Genomic DNA, 18,560 nt, shown 5'->3' on the forward strand with positions numbered 1-18,560 from the left:
TCAACTCAGCAGAATGGGGTGGTGCGCATAGCCCCCCCTATATATATATATATATATATATATACTAATTAACAAGAGAATTAATTGAAACATATGGATGGATCGATGATGATTTTAGAATGTGGAGTATATATATATATATATATATATATGCATGCATGGCCAACATTACACATTACACATTCGAATGCTAACTGGTTTATCGATCCCCTGTACGTGTGCTGTACGTGTTGTGTTGTGTACGTTGTGTTGTGTTATGTTAGGTGTTGGAGATGCTGCCAATTAAGGTGGGGGAAGGAAAAGTGACATGTCCTTTACAAACCATGAGTAGTATTCAGTGACATGGCATCTACTATATAAAATTAACCCACCAATACAACCACGACTGGCTAGTACAGGTGGGGGGGTGGGGGCTGTTCCTTTTGCTAAATGCTGGCTAAGCTATTGCGTCCAATCAAATCAAATACAATTATGCAAGTTGTGTGTCAAAGAGTGAATAATAGTTAAATTTGTAACACCAAGTCGTAGAGTCACACTAAAAATTTCTTTCAAAAAGTATGCAAATTTACAATTCAAATATTTAGTCTTAACTTACAGTTTAAATATTATATATGTAACGAGTTGGTACAGAGCAAGAGCTCCCACATCGAAATTATCCCACTTTTTATTTGAAGAAAAAAAAATAGAGATTGGAACAACTCAGTCATGGAAATGCCACAGTGTATAGCTAAGCTATGGCCATCACATTAATGTAACAAATTGGGATCTATAATCTCAAGAGGGGGAAGATCGAGGGGGAAGAGGAGCTAGCTGCATATATGATATATGTTAATATATATGGCAGACAAAATTAATAACATCGATCAAATCCATATATTTTCATTTACTATTAAAACTAGACAAATGCTAATCGTACCTAATTTTTTATTTTTAAATATGGTTTACAAATTGACATGATGCATACATAATTTACGAAAATGAATGATTTTCATTCCTCCTCATTCTTCCTCATAACTTATTAGCTAGTGTTTACTACAAATAACATTTTCCGGGTCCATTGAGACCAACGTACACTTTTTTTTTTTGGTCAAATGAGCAACACCTTAATTTCGTTAGAGCATCTCCAGCTCTTTTCCTATATTTCCTTCAAATATGAATATAAGTTTGGGAGAAAAGTTAAATTTGGGGAAGGGCCCTATAATGCTAAAATTGAAAATTTTCAAATAATATAAAATTTAAACATGGAGGTTTGGGGAGAGTTTGGAGAACCTCATCCATTCAATTTGATTTAGGAAAATTTTTAAAGAAATCTCAAATTTGGGGAGAGTTTAGGGAAGAGTTGAAGCTGTGTTTTATGTCATTTTTTCCCAAATTTAAATTTAGGAAGCGGTTTAGGGAATGACTAAAGATGTTCTTACATTTATTAATCCTAGGCTAAGTCATAGCAGAGCCATATCTTAAGTATCACAAATAAACTAATTCAAAGAACTACCATATAGAAATAACATTTAAATGAAACATGAAATTAGTAGCATTGAGATGAAATTACTTTAAAAATAACAAATTTATATTCTTGAAGTTAGTCCAAATGGTGAGAGAGTATCAAAAAATGAGTTAGAATTAAGATCGGTTAATAGTTCAATTACTTACAATGTAACAAAACAAACAATATTTTTTTGATAATAAACTAAGAGCATATCATTAAAAAGAAACACAAGATGCGAACATGCAATTTATTGATCTAGTGGTATTTCTCTTCTTAATGTTGAAAGAGGTCTTAATTTTGAACCTCTCATTTCCCAAATTAAAAAAAAAAAACAAAAAACAAAAAAAACAGATACATCACGAAATGGAAGAGAGCCCAATGTAACTCAGCTTCCAACTAGGCTATTTTTCTAAATTTTCTAAAAAGGAAAATTTATGTATCGGTGGGGGCTTGTAGGTCTAAGAAAACTTATTGGGTGTATCCGATACACTGCCACGTGGTGTAACCAATCTAACGTGTAAATGTATTATTGGACGGTATATTTATATTAGTAGGGTATAATATTAATAACATTCATCCATATTATGACACGTTGGATTGGTTACACCACGTGTCAGTGTATTAGATACATAAAATAAATTTCTCGTAGCTCTAGTAGTTAAAAGGATTTACCGGTATACTTAAGGCCTGAATTCCAATCCCCCCTCCCTGTTTGCTCTCCCTTGTAACCCAAAAAAAATCCATGTCTAGTGAACAAATGTGACAAAATTCCATAGGAAACAAGTTCAATAAAATATAGCCTCCTCAACTAGCACTCCATCATTCTCCTAACAATATTTAATTAGGATCTGCGCGCAATGATCCAACGTATGGACTGGTAATTAAAAATAAATAAAAAGTTATTATTAATTGAGAATTCTAGTTAACATTTGTTCCTCTATATATTTTTCCCATTAATATTATTATATAAATATTTTAACCTAAAGGGCAGGTTCAATACTACTTAGTTCAACGTCTCACTCACCCCATTAATAATCGCTTTCAAAAAGTACGTACCTTTCCTCTCTATCTCTCACCACTGATAATTCCCATCTTTTACAGGTAAGAAAAAAAATTGATAGATAAATAAAAGATAAGTAAAAATAAATAAATAAAATGAATGGTTGATGGAGTATGAATCAAATCAGCGATTCCCATGGTTTCCTTTTTTAATTCATCTCCACTATACGTAAATACACATAATATAAATACCACTTACCCCTATTTATAATAATAACAATAAGCTAGATCATAGATTAAAAATTGAAGTGGTTTTGGAAATTAGTATAATGGAGGAAAGGTGGTTTTTTCCTTTATAAATACCCACCTCTTAGGCCACCTTGCTTCCATTTTCTGCATATCTCCTTGTTTAGATTTCTGGGAAAGAAAAAGAGCTGAGAAAAACCCAAAAGGTAGAAACCTCTGTTTCTGTCCCTAATTATCATCACCATCCCATCCTCTCTTTGTTTTTCTCTTACCAAAGTTTATTGAGCAAAATACTGAAACATTATCTGATATAATCAGTTTCAGTGCCTCACTTGTTTTGGGCCAATCAATCTTTATTTTTCTGCAAGAATCCAAGAGAAAAAGGAAACTAAAATTAAATCTAGTCCTTGAGCTCACAATTGATTTCTTGAGCTTGGGGAGGCCCAAGCTAGCTAGCTCTATAGCTAGTTTGTTGGATATATATATATATAAATCATTACACCAAGCTTTCATTTCTTGTTCTTCAATTAATTGTTGATAAAAAGCAGAGAGAAGCTCATGTTTTAATTAGTTTTGTACATGAATTGTTGATCTGTTTGTGGTTGATTCAGGTTGCAAAGATGTCGTACGAAAACAAATCCATGTCTGTGGACTCACCCCAAAGGAAAATGGGTAGGGGAAAGATCGAGATCAAGCGGATCGAAAACACGACAAATCGTCAAGTGACCTTCTGCAAGAGGCGCAATGGCCTGCTCAAGAAGGCCTATGAGCTCTCTGTACTGTGTGATGCTGAGGTTGCTCTCATAGTCTTCTCTAACCGCGGCCGCCTCTACGAGTATGCCAACAACAGGTATCAATCAATCAACTAATTAATTAATTAATTAATTGCTTAATTACATGCTAATTTCCTTCTTCTTCTTCTTCTTCTTCTTCTTAATTAATCTCTTGATTCTCTTACCATTTCTTTCAGTCCAAGTTTTCTTTTCTTTGATTTCTCTTCTACAAAAGTTTTACTACTCTTTGTTCTTTTAAACTTTTTGCAAAATTTGGTCTCAAATTTTGGGTTCCAAAAATCAATTAGTGTCTGGTGTTCCAGGTTTTTTTGTTTTTCTTCTGCAACAGATCTTTGGGTGGATTTAAGCATGAAAACATAATCATTGTTATGGTTCAGTTGAAAGATGGGATGAGTACTTCTATTTCTCTCTCTCTGTCTAACTAAGATTCACTTGTCTTTCCTTCCTCTCTTTTGTTTTTTTCCTTCTATGTGCTTTTTTTTTAATGGGATTTTTTTTTCTTTTCTGTTTATGATCATTTTCTTAGCTCTTGGTTTGGTAGAAGCATAGATCTGGTGTAATAGATAGAACAAGAAGCATATCATGGATGTAAATGGCAACAAGTAGTGGTTTGGGAATGTATGCAGGTTCTCTGAGATCAGCTCCTTACCTCCCTCCATTGTTGTTAATTTTTCTATTTCCTTTCTCTTTTTTTCTTCCTTATTCTCTCTCTCTCTCTCTCTCTCTCTCTCTCTCTCTCTCTCTCTCTCTCTCTCTCTCTCTCTCTCTCTCTCTCTCTCTCTCTCTCTCTCTCATTCTTCTCTCACTGCATGACTCTATGTCATCTATGAGGTCTAAGAAGGCCTACAACACACAAGCTGTCAAGTCCCCATTAGCCCAATCCCCAATCTCCTTGACACTTCCTTAATAGCACGTCAGTTAGACATCAGGAAAAGTAAAAGTACAATTTCAATTGTTTTTTTTTTTAAATTATATGACAAGACTCTCTGAAAAAAAACACACATTTAGGGTTTCAAACTTTCAAAACACACAAATGGCTTTTCCTTGAATCATGTAAGAAGTAAGAACTCCCCTATCCAGCCAATAACAACCAAATCAGGCCCCAACTATCCATACCCAGATTAGGGTTCCCCATAACCAAAAATTTCCCAAATCTCACTTTCACCACGTGGGACATTCCACACAGGAAAAAAGTAACCAAATTAGGGTTCATTAGCAACTACATAAAGGTAATCAATTTGACCAAGATCTTTAATGGGTAACTCTTAAATCAAGTAAAAGAGAAGTTTTTCCGTACCCAATGAAAACCTAGTGTTAAAATCTTTCTTTTTGCTTAAATTATAACCTTTCCTTGGAAGTGGGTCATGGGTGTGGGTCTGGTTAGGGTTCGGTCGTGGTATTTTTTGTCTTGGTTAATAGAATCTTTGGTCACGTCACACACGATTTTTCGGTTCTTGACTTTCTGACAAAAGGGTTTATGTCATGATTCCTACAGTGGGGTTGCTCTCTTTCCTTTTTCTCAGTTCTTGAACCCTAAATTTCAACCTGAGCAATTTGTTTTCTCTCATATATAGGGTAAAATCTTTTTATATATAGAACTTGTTTTACAAAATGGTCCCTGAAGCTTAATCATCAAAGAGATTGATGAACTGGGTCATCAATATTATGTCACAGTTCCACTGTTGGCATTGTAAGAATGGCCTTTGCATTTGCTCAAGATCTTGCATAGATATATTTATGCAAGTTTTTAGTGTGGGAAGAGATAGAAGTGAGAGCAGTGAGGCAGAGACAACGTCGTACGACAAATGCGAGCCAATGGGAGAGTTCTGAGCATTTGGCTTCTGTGTTTCAGACAGAAAAGACCAACTTTTTTATGATATATTTACTTTCAGTTCATTAAAAAAAATAAACAAAGTTTTTAAAATGTTTGGGGTTTATTCGAGGTGGATAATAGGGTAATCTTCGAGTCAGTATCCTTTGTGTATTGGTGTGTGGGTGAGACAATGTCTTTAATATGGTTGAACCAATCATGTTGGGGAGCTGTGCCGCCGTGGCACAGGGCAGCCAATCACAAGCTCGAGGATTTTAAGGTATCAGTACATAAAAAGGAGTGAGTCTTTTTACTGTCTTTATTTACATAGTAATATATTTTCAATTTTATATTATAATGATGTGATTTTGTATCACATCCATCACTCACAGGAGGCTGACTGGTTGAGTCTAACTCAGACAACTCTGAAGACTGAGCTTTTGTTTTAGTTAATAATTTTATTTTTTTTATTTTTTTTATTTTTTTTATTTTTTTTGTGTCAATTGGCAAGGAACTGAGATATTTATGATTCATTACTAGGTTCAGTTAACAAAGAGAGTTAGTTGATTTGACGGGCAGTAATGGCCAAATGTTGAGGTTAATCATTATCTGAGCTAGCTTAGCCAGTGGCATTAGCTCTTAATATATAATAGCATTTGTAACTAGCAACATGGGGGTTTAGTTTGTACAATTGTACCTGATATAAAGTATTTAACAAGCATGCATTTATCATGCTTTGTTTAATTTCATATCCATAAATTCAATTTTAATCTCAAATTTCAGTATTCATTTTTACCACAGGCCATTGATTCATTTTTTGGGTAATCTCAAGAGAATCATTTAGGTATTCTTCGATTTTGCATCTCTCTATGGATCAAAATTAAGTTTGTCTAAATAAGTCAACTGTTTGTTTACATATCTAACCTAAAGTAATTATAATACACTATGAATAAATTATAGTGAGATCTTCACCTATTAATTGCAAGTTTGATGAGATGACAAGAGAGCCTAGTAGTATTTGGGTCCTGCTTAGTTGATAGGTAACTGAGAATATAATAAAGAATTAATGGAACCACTTTATATTTCCACAAAAAGCTAATATCTTAAGCCAATTACTTATAATTGTTAAAAGGTAAGGCAGAATTTTTGAATTTGAAAAAAAAAAAAATGTATAACATCATTTCCTAAATTATTCTACATAAGAGCATCTCGAGTCATTTTCTTATATTTTTCTTCAATTTGAGGATAATTTAGAGAAAAAGTTAGATTTGGGGAAATATTCTCCAATGTTAAAGTTAAAATTTTCTCTATATCTTTTTTTGTTTGTTTGGGTTTCTAGTTTAAAATTTGACTATTGGAGGTTTGGGAAGAGTTTGAGGAGCCTATCCATTTAACTTGATCGATTTGGAAAAATTATGAAGAAAATCTCAAATTTGGTGAGATTTAAGAGAATGGTTGGAGTCATGTTTTATATTATTTTTCCCCAAATTTAAGTTTGGAGGAAGGTTTAGGGAATGATCTATAAGGAAATAGAAAATGTTGGTATATATCTTATGGTTTGATACAATATAGTTCATTTATTTTAATTTTTTAAGACTCCTATTCATCACACTTACCATGCATAGGCTCCCATGCACTATGTTCATGAAGTTTTACAATTTCATTTTCCCTAGATACTTTTGGAAAAGGTTTTTATTAGTATTTTGCTCTTTAGTTCCACAGTTCTCTCCTCAAGAAGAAAGTGGTGAGGTGCATTTCAACAATCTTCTGCTTGAAAGTTTGATGAGATTTTCTCGAGATAAAAGTAATTCTTTGATGTAGATAGCTTTTCTTTATGGTAAAGCTTTTATTAGGTGACCAATTCTAGCTAGCTATATATCTTTTTTTCTTTTTTTTTTTGGGGCTAAAAGGTTATTTTCTCTACCTCGATCAGTTCAAACTATCATAATGTTTTTACAAAATTTATAATACGGAGAAACTATTGCTCTAAGTAGTAACACATTATTTTAGACAAATGAAAATGTTTCGTAGAGTTACAAATACATTATTGAAGGACTAATGCAACATATATACTTCATTGAAACATATACAAATATATATATATAGCCACTTTGTTTTTTGCATTTTACATGCTAATTTCTTTAATTGTAAATGTGAAGCAAAAGTGAATTAGCATGCCTTTTGTTTTCCAATTAAAGTTCATCTTATACGATTTTTTATATAATTATTACATTATGTCGACTGATATCTATTCCTTTAGATCAAAGAGCATTACTATTCTTTCCCTCTCTTTATTTTGTGGATTTATCTTTTATCTTATTTCGGAAGGGCTTTACTACCAGGATTTGGAACATATATATTTTCAAGTTCTATTTTGAGTGTGGAACACACACACACACACACACACACACACATATATATATATACACACATATATGTGACTATCGATTTTTAAGTTGATAAAATAGTTGACATCCATATATAAAGCTACAGCATGCATGCATCTATTACTGCATCATGCTTGGAACCCCCTCACCCTCTCTCTCTCACATTCATGAAAAATTGGGAGCCCTAGTTATATAGCCAAATAGTTCAACATATTTCTTCAGATTATTCATGTAAAAAAAAAAAAGGTGTACTTCTATTCAGTACTCTCCATCACATTGATTAGGTTAAATGTTGAATATTAGTTATATATATTTTTGAATTAACCTCTCTACCTAATAACTTTTTTTTTTTTTTTTGAAAACTCTCTACCTAATAACTTTTAATTAAGTTTTTGGGTTGAATACTTCAAAATAATAAATTGCCTCAAAAGATAGAATCTCTGATCCCTCAAAAGAGGGACCTCTCATATGTGTATACAGTTATACAAGATTAGTACATGTGTATTAAGCCTCTCCGGTCTCCAACTTAGGTTGAATATTTCAAAACTTCGCACCTGCCAGCATTAGTACATATATTCCTTTTTTTATGTACTTTATTCGTTATTTTGATAGTACATTACAAGATTTCCAAATCATTTTCAGAAATAACTCAAAATATTGTGTATTTAAGCGAAAACCCAGGAAAAGTTATTAGTTGCTGCAATCTTGGTACGTACTTTGCATAAAAAATAAAATAAAAGAAAAGAAAAGGATATTTAACTGTAATTTTCATAAATTGATCAGTAGCATGTCATCAATCCTATTGGGAAAGGGCATCATTAGGCATAGAGTATCATACATGACATTCTTTTATGGTAATTAGAAGTTTTATCCATTAATACTTCTAAGTCTCGCGTTAATTAGATCCTCCCCAAAGTTCAATGCACCCTACATAGTGTCTTATCTGAATACTATGATTGCATACAGTGTTAAAGCAACAATTGAAAGGTACAAGAAGGCATGCGCTGATTCTTCAAATACTGGATCCGTTTCTGAAGCTAGTGTTCAGGTATACTTCAAGCTATAACTTGCCCTAGTGGGTACATATTTGATAGAAAAAGGAAAAGTCAATTTGGACTAAAGTAGAGATCAGTTCTTTCTAGTCTCTGCCTTTCATTGTCATACTAAAGATGCAGCAATTAATTGAAAATGTGTCAAGGTTTACTTTTCATTACTTGTAATTCATAGATATCTAGCTAGAGTCCTAATTAATAAGATTTATAATAACTGTATATATACATTCTATAAATGAAAAGTGTCCTCTATATATATACTATATGTATATAAATCAATAAGCAAAAATGTGAAGGTCTCATCTCTGAATTTTAATCATGAGATGTTATAAACTTATTGCTTTAATGGATATGAATCTCAGTACTACCAGCAAGAAGCTGCCAAACTGCGTGCTCAGATCGGGAATTTGCAGAACTCAAACAAGTAATCATTAAGTGATGGATCAATATTCCTTCCTATACGATCCTAGAATTTCATGGCTTGGCAACTGCCTCTTGTTTGACAATGTGGTTGTTTCCTGCAGGAATTATATGGGTGAGGCTTTGAGCACCTTGACTCCCAAGGAGCTCAAGAGCATTGAGAGTAAACTAGAGAAAGGGATTAGCAGAGTCAGATCCAAGAAGGTATCTCTTCCATCCAAAAAATTTGATTCTTTATGTTGGATTTATCCAATTTTTTGCATTGTATAGCCACTGACAAGTTTTCCTTTTTTTTTTTTTTCCCTCTATTTCTTTCTTTCTAATTTTGAATTCTCTCTCATCGATCAGAATGAGCTCTTGTTTGCTGAAATTGAGTACATGCAGAAAAGGGTACTCCTCTTAGACTCTTGCTCATGATCTACTTATTTCTTCTAATTAAGTTGACTAACAATCAATTATATACACGTTCTGACACTGTTCAAATCATTAATTAATATATGTTTTGTTGTAATAGTTAACCTAATGTTACTTGGTTTCCACTAATAATAATTAAATTTTGCACTAATTGCAGGAAATTGACTTGCATAACAATAACCAGCTCCTCCGAGCAAAGGTCTCTCTCTAGCTTATATCTATATGTGTGTGTTTTCTTGTGCATTTTGTGTTTGTGTTTGTGCAAGTATACGTAGTACTATATATATGTACCTAGTAGTGATTCATAGGGACTTGTGGATGGGATATATAGATAGCTGAGAATGAGAGGAACCAGCACAACATAAATGTGATGCAGGCAGGAGGAGCAGGAAGTACTGGAAACTACGAGATCATGCAGTCCCAGCCATTCGACTCTCGCAACTATTTTCAAGTCAATGCTTTACAACCCACTCATCACCAGTACTCACGCCAAGACCAGCAGATGGCCCTTCAATTAGTGTACGTACATGTACATCCCAATTCATGCATTAATTAATCACATTAATTAATTGTTTAATTTGCATGCAAATTGCAAGCACTTTATATCCATTTAACAACATTTTCCTTTTCTATTACTGCGCAGTTGATTTGAGGGTATGTAATATGACACCGGTTGATGATCGATGATGATAGCTACACGCACTTAATTTGTCAAGTAGTAGGAATTGCAAAAATGAACTTGGCTTTGTTGAAGACCTTAATTAGTACGTACTACTCTCCCCATAATGTAGTGGCTTAATTTGCACTAAGTACAAGACTGGAAGGGGATTTGATCTTGTGGTATCTGTATCTTTATTTCATGCTGCAGCAATGTACTGAGATTTCTGTGTGAGAGATACCCTCTAACAAGTCCTTCCTCATCTTTCATGTGATTGAATCATCTATAATATTGATTGGAACGTCTATTATATATATCTTGTCCGATATCAAATTGTGTAGACTGATATTCTATATGTTTCTGTTTGTGAACCAATGTAACTCATAATTAATAAACCATATATGCACGTTTTTAGAATCGCTCAAACCAGCACTCTCTAAAGGATCTTAAAGTTCCCATTTCATATAACTGAAAATGTAGTCATTGCAGCCCTTTTCATATAAGGACTTGCTGTGAAACCAAGGAATTAAGGTAGGGGAAGATTTCCACATGAAATTTATTTGCTTATTGGCTAGCTTCTAGAGCTCCATGATTAATATATATATATATATATATATATATCTAGGCTTTAATTTACAGCTGAACCAGGTGACTAATATCCATGGGATAAGTGTCGGAGGGGTCAAAAGCAGTGTATGTTCTTCTTGCAGTGATTTGATTCACGGCCTCAGTAGGATGGAATGAGTCAAAGAACACATACTCACTCCTATTCCCGCACGGACTCCCCAAATTAACGCATTGACCAATTTCATCCACCGGACAGCATCCAACGTTAACAAACTTCATTCCTGAAATGAATCAACAAAACATGCAAATGAATCAATTAATGTCACTTTCATATATAGTACTTCCTAAAATTGGTGAAATCTTTTTGTTTAAGTTCGTCATATATGACAGTACCAGCAGATGCAGGATCTCCTGATCCCATTCCAAAACTGTTAACATAGATGAATTTGGCATCGGTGAGATTGGTGTTGAGCTGATCCACCAGAGATTTAAGCTCTTGGTTAAAAAGTTGGACCGCACTGTTCATCTTGTCCACGCAAGAAGACCCATTTGTGCCAAATTTCGAAATTGCATACGGAGTGCAGCCTATCAGTCCCAGTCCAATCAAGGCCACCTTCCTTGCTCCATGCTTGTACAAAGTCTATAAAAATAAAATGAAATCACAAATAATCATTTTAATTTTAGATAAATAAATTTTTTTTTTCAAGTCTTAAAGACATGATAATTAAATTAGTTACTAGCTAAATACCATAATTTGGTTAGAATATTGTTCAATAAGAACTGTAGCATATTGTTCAGGGGTGTATCTGCTACTGGTGGGATAAAACTCAGGCTTGAAGTAGTTGTTAAGGTAGTCATTGCTACCCATTCCCACAGAATACAAGCACTTGTTTAAATGCTGCACAGCTGATTGGTTATTTCCAAGTATAGAGACAATACGCAACACTGTGGCTTGGTGATTCAGTAACTGCATATCTAAGCTGACATGAGCACCCTGCAACCATAAATTAATTAACATGTTAATTTTAATTAATATCTGCAATATATATGCATGTATATGGCCATATGAGTATACTTAATTGAATTTGTATATATAATTAAGTCATTTTAATTACCAGATCGTTGGCAGTTTCATTTCGAATTCCTGCTGAGGCGGATGCATAATTCAGACCTTTAACAATGTCTGGGCCACTAGTAGTTGCATATGGTGGGATGGGATCCTTAAAACCCAAAAGTTCAGCTGTAAAGGTATATCCTAATTAGCCACATTTTCTGCATGCCTTGCAAATTAACATGCTTATTATAAATTAATACACATATATGGAATATTCTAAGAGAGCTAGAGTTTGTTTCGTTGATTAAATGTAAATGGGGTTCTATGTAGTATATGGTCCAGTACAAGGAAACAATTAAATAGCACTGAAAATAAGGAGGGCTAGCTATGGAATGTATAGGGTGGCTGAAGCATTTGTTGAATGCGCGCAAATGGAGAGCTGTATTGTATAGCTAGTACAAATTATAGGACGGAGCAACAAACTTTGAAATTGAAGAATTGAAACACCTCGTGTAGACAATTATATATTGTAGTACGTGTAGACATATATAAAAGAAATTTGGGAAAGAGAGAGAGAGAAGAAATAAGATCACCTAGTATATCAACTGTGGTTCGGCCATTGGAAAACCTTCCTGTTGGGCCATTAGGAAAATCAACCCCGTAAGGCATGTAATTGGCTTTAGCCAATGTGGAAAGAAGGTTGTTATTGCCATTATCGGCCAATGAATCACCAAAAATGAAAAAACAAGGAACTTGAGGTTGATCTCCTTGTCCATCAACACAAGAATTCTGTGTTATTGAAAGCACCAAAACGGCAATCAATATCATTATGAACCAAGTTGATATTATCAAATGTGCCATTGAATATGAAAAGATCAAATTAAGAAGACAACATTAAGATTGAAAGCGCATGTGCACCCATGTAAATAATTAAGGAACCAGATGAATACAGAGGTCTTCCCCGAAACCCCCCAGTAACGTACTAAGATAAACAACGTAAAAAAAACACCAATAAATTGTGTACCGGTTTCGGAAGAGCGAAGAAAAAGGTGATGTGTTGTTAATAGGAAAAACAAAGTCTTTATATATAGCCGTGGCGATAGCGATCTATTGAGGACAAATTGAGTGAGAGGTATAAATTATCAGAACAAATTGATGCCAAGGAAATGAAGGCATCAAGTGATATATATATATTGCGGACAACCCAAGATAAAGAGTTCAAAAGTTGTCACACGGTTTGCCACATCAGCCAAAGCTAGCTAGCTAATTGTTATTTGTTACGATTGACTACCAACACAACTGTTGTAGGGTCTTTTTCAATTTTGGTATCTCAACTTTGTGTCTTGTCCAATTAAGTACTTAAATTATTATTTGTCATAATTTCATACCTAATCTTTTATTTTATCCCAATTTAGTATAAGCTGACTTTTTTCAAATAATGCATCAAAATTAGGAGCATTTTAGTCAGTCTAAGATTGTAAATAAACTAAATTAACCCTAGGTATAAAATATGTGTAATACATAGGACTAAATTTTGTTAGTATTTTTTAACAAAAGTTACATTGTATACCAATTTGGGACAAAATAAAAGTTTTGGCCGGAGCTATTCCGACCACCCTAAACTGCTAAGTTAATCACCCTATTTTTAATTTAGTAAAAGACATATATACCCCATAACAAATAGACCATAAAGGACATCTTATTTTATCAATATTTAAAGTGTTTATTTTGTTGACCATTTAATCTTTGTAAGTAAATTAATGATTTTCGATTTATCTAATTTTTTGTAAGGATGATCCTTTAATAGAGACCTAAAAAATAAACGGTTCGGATCGTTGAAATCCTATATGAAGGAGGGCCTATTGAAAACTTGTGTCAAAAATAGAATGTCACGAATCCGCCCCCAATAATATTGTTTGGCTTCTTATATATAAAATCATTCTTTCTTGCAAGTTAATCATAATTTGACACGTATACTATAAATTAATACAAATTTTATTCCCAATTTCTTGCCAATTTATGGCAATGCCATTTTTATGTATGGTGTCACAGGAAGTTATTTTTGGAGCAGAAACTATGCATTTCTGAGATATGTTTGTGCTCCCTGGTTAGAACCTCTAAGGGGTCCTAATGGTTTGGACTCAAGTAGGCTGAAAAAAGACATACATCCTTGGCAAGAAGGGCATTTTGCGGAATATATGACTCATCTTTAAATTCCGTGTCTGTTTTTGACCTAAGAATTTTTTTAATGAATGTTTGACTAGAGATTGGCAAAGAAGATTGAAGCTAGCTATAGATGTAACGAACTTAATTGATGGATGATATCATATTCTATGCTATACACTTTACGTTCACTTATATATGAATATTGAAAAAGATATGTGATATAAATTCAAGCATGATGTATGCATGCAATGCAAATTATTAATTGCAAGTTACGTACAACCATGAGGTATTTTCAAGTTTTTTAATGAGGCTATAATATACAAGTCAAACTACTTAGAGCATGTGCTTTGCTATGCTAATATTTGTCTAAAGGCAAGATTTAGCCCAAAAGTTAAAAAAATCTCTAGATAGCTGGGCCAAATGCAAGGTTACAAGATTTTAGGCTAAATTCTTGCTATTGCCATTTGCAAAATCAAGACAAATGGAACCCACAGAATAGAAAAAAAGAGTTGTTAGGTAGTGGATTCCACGTGGAGGCCCAAGGTTAGAGAAAAGAAAAAAAAGTGTAACCTTTGGCATGCCCCAGGCGCTGACACATGCTTGTGAATGCTGGCCAAGCTGCCAATGCGTTCTTGATATATTGGTTATACTTGTTTCCTAGCTGCCACTAAATTGCCATAGCCAATGGCATGTTAAATATATTTAAATATATTCAATAATATATTATGTATTTCTTTTTCAATAATAATATCTAATATTATACTCATATTAAAGATTTCACTAAAATAATTATAATAATATAATTATTAAGTTATATTAATTTATAAAAGTATATATGAATGCACTTAATAAATTAAATATGTGGATTTTTACTTTTTTTCTCTTACAATGTGTGCATTTGGCTATAAGCAAAAGCTAAATCTTGCATCTTGCTTTTAGTAATATACATGCTCTTATGCAGTACGCGATTTCAAATTATTGACGATCGACTACTTATGCCCGTTGCTAAAGAAGAGCCATTTGGGTCATCTATTAAGATTGGGCTTGGGCCAAGATGTAAGAAAATGGACGAGGGCCAACTCTCTTAATATAAGAGTTGGGTCAATCTAGTCCATGCTCAAGTTTGGATCAGCCCATTAACCCACCCGCATGTTCATTTAGGGCAGAGTTTGAATCAAATTTTCAATTCCAATTTTCTTCCAACTCAAATATTAAGATAGGCAGAAGTCCATTTTGGATTAATACATTAGTACTTGGAAAGTTGGAAGTTTTTATTCCATATTGTTATTAATCCAACCAAGTGCGCATGATAATGCGACAATTACAATCGAATCAAGCAATAAATGCAATGCCTGATTGATTTGCATGGCTTCTAGGTAGCTAGAGCTTGGTGAGTAGAGGGCCGTTAATTTGAAGCTGAACTAGGTGACTAACATCCATTGGATAAGTGTCTGCAGGGTCGTAAGCAGAGTATATTCTGCTTGCAGTGATTAGATTGGAGGCCTCTGTGGGATGGAATGCGTCCCAAAACACATACTCAGTCCTATTCTGGCATGGAGTTTGGAAAGGAGTACATTGACCATATTCATCTACTGGACAACACCCAACATCCAAAACCTTGAAACCTGAAATGAACCAGAAAAAAAACAAAAAGTTATTCACTTTTACACTTTCCGTAATAAAACTAAAGAATAAAACTATTTATAATTGATTGTACTATCTTTCTAATATTGAGATAGTACAAATAGCAGTAGTACTCGAAATGCAAATAGAGCAAAAGTATATATGTAGGTACCAACAGATGTAGGGTCCCCTGAACCCATTTCATAGCTGTTGATATAGATGAATTGTGAATCAGTCAGGTTGCTGTTGAGCTCATCCACAAGAGACACAAGCTTTTGGTTAAAAAGTTGGGCTGCATTGTTCAATTCATCAACGCAAGTAGACCCATTTGTGCCATAAGTAGAAATTGCATTTGGGGTGCAGCCTATTAGTCCCAATCCAGCCAAGGCCACCTTCCTTGCTCCATACTTGTGCAACCTCTAGATAATATCAAACAAATAACCTCTTTTTTTGTTGTTGTGTGAAAGTCTCAACGAAATTTGGGAAAACAATGTGTTAATCACTAACCAGTAATTGCCTTGAATATTGCTTAATAAGAAGTTCAGCATATTCCTCAGTGGTATATTTGCTACTGGTGTCATAGAACTGAGGCAGGAAGTAATTGTTGATGTAGTCATTGCTGCCCATTCCAGATGTATATAAGCACTGGTTCAGGTACTTTTTGGCTGAGCTTTTGTCCCCAAGTATGTCAACAATGCGCGAGACTGTAATCTTGTGGTTCTTCAACTGCCTACCCATGCTAATACATGCACCCTGCAAAAGAAATTTAATTTTATTCAATTGGACACATGGTGATCGATGTCTTGTCCACACTGCAAATGTGCCAAGAGGTTTAGAACAGTGGCAACCCCACATGCATCGACGGCTGGCAGTCACTCATGGGCGTGGATGACTGTTGCTAACATTTTTCCGAGTGTCAAAACTCAAAAGCAAAGTTAAGAGATTAAGTACCAAGTGCTTCCCACTTTCTTTTAGAATTCCTGCAGCGCCAGATGCATAATTCACACCTTGGAGTATGTCAGAGCCATTGGCAAAAGCAAATGGTGGAATGTATTTGTCAAATCCCAGAAGTTCAGCTGTAATGAGAAAATGTTCAATTAGCCTATATAAGTCTTACGCTTATCAAACAAAAAGACCCCAAAATGAAGGAGAACAACTTATAAACCACAATGTAATTCAATGACAACTAAAGAAAAGAATATAAGCCTATAAACCCATATCCGATAACAATAATTAGCATATTGAAGCAAGACCAAATAACAAAATGGTGGTCAATTAAGAAGAGAAGCAGATACCAAGTACATCAACTGTGGTTCGACCATTGGAGAACCTTCCTGTTGGGCCAATAGGGAAGTCAATTCCATATGGCTTGTAATTGACTTTGGCAAATGTGGGAAGCAAGTTGTTGTTGCCATTATCAGCCAATGAGTCACCAAAAATGAAAAAACAGGGCACTTGTGGCTTTGCATGAACAGAAGAATCTTGCGTGTTTAATACCCAAGACAGAGCAATCACCAGCAATAGTTTCATCCCACAAGAAGCCATAGAGAGCCAAGAAAGAGAAAACAGAAAACCCAATTTAGGATACAAATAGTTTTATTTATAGCATAGAATCAAGATTGAGGAATGTAAAAGAATTGTGAACCAAGAAAGGAATTTAATTTATAGCCATCAAAGAAACTTGAAGCAGAAAATCAAAGCCAGAGTGGCTATTTATAGAGCAAGTGTGCATTAGGCAAATACACACTTTTCATATGCGTTTTGGTGAAAAAGAAAAGTAACAGCCTTGGTGTGTGTTTTGTGGCAGCAAGAATCGTCATAGTAGCTTTTTTTGACAAACTAAAAGTAGCTCCAAGTGAAAGTAAGAGCCAATGTGGAAAGTATTAGGTAGAAAACAAAAGAAATAATTTTCACATTCCTCCAAGAGTTTCGAACTTTGTCCTCTTTCATACCAGAATATCATCACGTGTCTTTGAAAAGAAGTGGACAGCAAGCTCTTCATCAAATTAAATATGGGGATTAGTTGATTCTCATGGTGACCATGTAAAATCAGAAAGATGAAACAACATGTATATCTAGTGTACACCAGCTCTGTAATCCCTATGCATTAATTTGAAGATAATCAAGATTGCATTTGTTCTTGGCAATATGCATCAAGTTTATATATAATGGCATGCATTTTGTTCATCTCCTTATATATAATTAAAGACCATTTACACATTTTTCTTTTCATACAAGAACTAGATGGAATATCGGTTACATATACATCCCATACATTATTGAGAAGATTTGTACGAAACTTTAATTTGAATTAATGAACCGAATTTTTTTTTATTAAGTAGAGGTTTAAATCTAAGATCTTTAAGCTAATATCATCACATCCGACTCATACCACTTGAGTAGTTGAGTTACTCAAGAGTCGTGCAATAAACTCAACTAATATCTTATTTTGACCAATTAATTCCTATTGACATATTTGATGTATAAGATGATACTGATGGCTGATCTAGATTCGAGAGTCGAGACATCATCAAATTCCATTTACTATAGTACAGGATAACTTTCACATGTATATCATGGTTGACTAAATATATGTGGTTCTGATTTATGCTTCATTACAAGATTCAGAAAAAATTAGTTGTGACTATATAATAGCGTGCATTCATTACACGTTTGTAGCAGTGTGTGTAGGTGTATGGTCAACTTGCCGCACCAGAACTAAAAAGTGGGAGCAGATTCATGGTATTATATTTTTGACAGAATTTTTTACACAAATTTTTAATGAGATTCACTCCATATAGCATTTTAATGATACGAACAATTTATTTTTAAGTTTTCGATTTATCTAATTTTTTGTAAAAATAATTCTTTAATTAAGATCTAA

The 18,560-nt window shown here is 33.9% G+C and overlaps 3 protein-coding genes across 3 annotated transcripts; 1 reads left to right on the plus strand and 2 right to left on the minus strand.

Moving 5' to 3' along the window:
* The first annotated feature begins 2,929 nt into the window (after positions 1-2,929).
* Positions 2,930-10,472, plus strand: AG (K-box region and MADS-box transcription factor family protein). The gene is made up of 9 exons (XM_086240719.1): positions 2,930-2,937; positions 3,343-3,581; positions 8,689-8,770; positions 9,137-9,198; positions 9,299-9,398; positions 9,543-9,584; positions 9,766-9,807; positions 9,940-10,127; positions 10,252-10,472. Exons 2-9 carry the CDS (start codon positions 3,352-3,354, stop codon positions 10,253-10,255), a joined length of 750 nt encoding a protein of 249 aa, XP_086096845.1. The 5' UTR covers positions 2,930-2,937; positions 3,343-3,351; the 3' UTR covers positions 10,256-10,472.
* Positions 10,473-10,899: 427 nt separating this feature from the next.
* On the minus strand, positions 10,900-12,748 carry LOC147297037 (GDSL esterase/lipase At1g29670-like). The gene is made up of 5 exons (XM_086235925.1): positions 12,481-12,748; positions 11,949-12,073; positions 11,582-11,827; positions 11,227-11,473; positions 10,900-11,114 (listed from the first exon to the last, which is right to left on the minus strand). The coding sequence occupies exons 1-5, from the start codon at positions 12,746-12,748 to the stop codon at positions 10,900-10,902; spliced, it is 1,101 nt and encodes a 366-aa protein (XP_086092051.1).
* A 2,558-nt stretch (positions 12,749-15,306) lies between these two features.
* On the minus strand, positions 15,307-17,988 carry LOC147297038 (GDSL esterase/lipase At1g29670-like). Its single transcript, XM_086235911.1, has 5 exons — positions 16,972-17,988; positions 16,628-16,752; positions 16,184-16,429; positions 15,849-16,095; positions 15,307-15,678 (listed from the first exon to the last, which is right to left on the minus strand). The coding sequence occupies exons 1-5, from the start codon at positions 17,219-17,221 to the stop codon at positions 15,434-15,436; spliced, it is 1,113 nt and encodes a 370-aa protein (XP_086092037.1). The 5' UTR covers positions 17,222-17,988; the 3' UTR covers positions 15,307-15,433.
* Positions 17,989-18,560: the final 572 nt, after the last annotated feature.

Source organism: Dryas octopetala, chromosome 1 (assembly GCF_963921425.1).
Source record: "Dryas octopetala chromosome 1, drDryOcto1.1, whole genome shotgun sequence".
Taxonomy (NCBI): Eukaryota; Viridiplantae; Streptophyta; class Magnoliopsida; order Rosales; family Rosaceae; genus Dryas; species Dryas octopetala.

Coding starts and splice junctions, on each gene's coding strand:
- AG (XM_086240719.1), top strand. CDS start 3,352: ATGTCGTACGAAAACAAATCCATGTCTGTGGACTCACCCCAAAGGAAA. Junction 8,771..9,136: donor TTTCTGAAGCTAGTGTTCAG/GTATACTTCAAG, acceptor TATGAATCTCAG/TACTACCAGCAAGAAGCTGC. Junction 9,399..9,542: donor GCAGAGTCAGATCCAAGAAG/GTATCTCTTCCA, acceptor CTCATCGATCAG/AATGAGCTCTTGTTTGCTGA.
- LOC147297037 (XM_086235925.1), bottom strand. CDS start 12,748: ATGGCACATTTGATAATATCAACTTGGTTCATAATGATATTGATTGCC. Junction 12,074..12,480: donor AACCACAGTTGATATACTAG/GTGATCTTATTT, acceptor ATACCTTTACAG/CTGAACTTTTGGGTTTTAAG. Junction 11,115..11,226: donor AGGAGATCCTGCATCTGCTG/GTACTGTCATAT, acceptor GATTCATTTCAG/GAATGAAGTTTGTTAACGTT.
- LOC147297038 (XM_086235911.1), bottom strand. CDS start 17,221: ATGGCTTCTTGTGGGATGAAACTATTGCTGGTGATTGCTCTGTCTTGG. Junction 16,753..16,971: donor AACCACAGTTGATGTACTTG/GTATCTGCTTCT, acceptor TTCTCATTACAG/CTGAACTTCTGGGATTTGAC. Junction 15,679..15,848: donor AGGGGACCCTACATCTGTTG/GTACCTACATAT, acceptor GGTTCATTTCAG/GTTTCAAGGTTTTGGATGTT.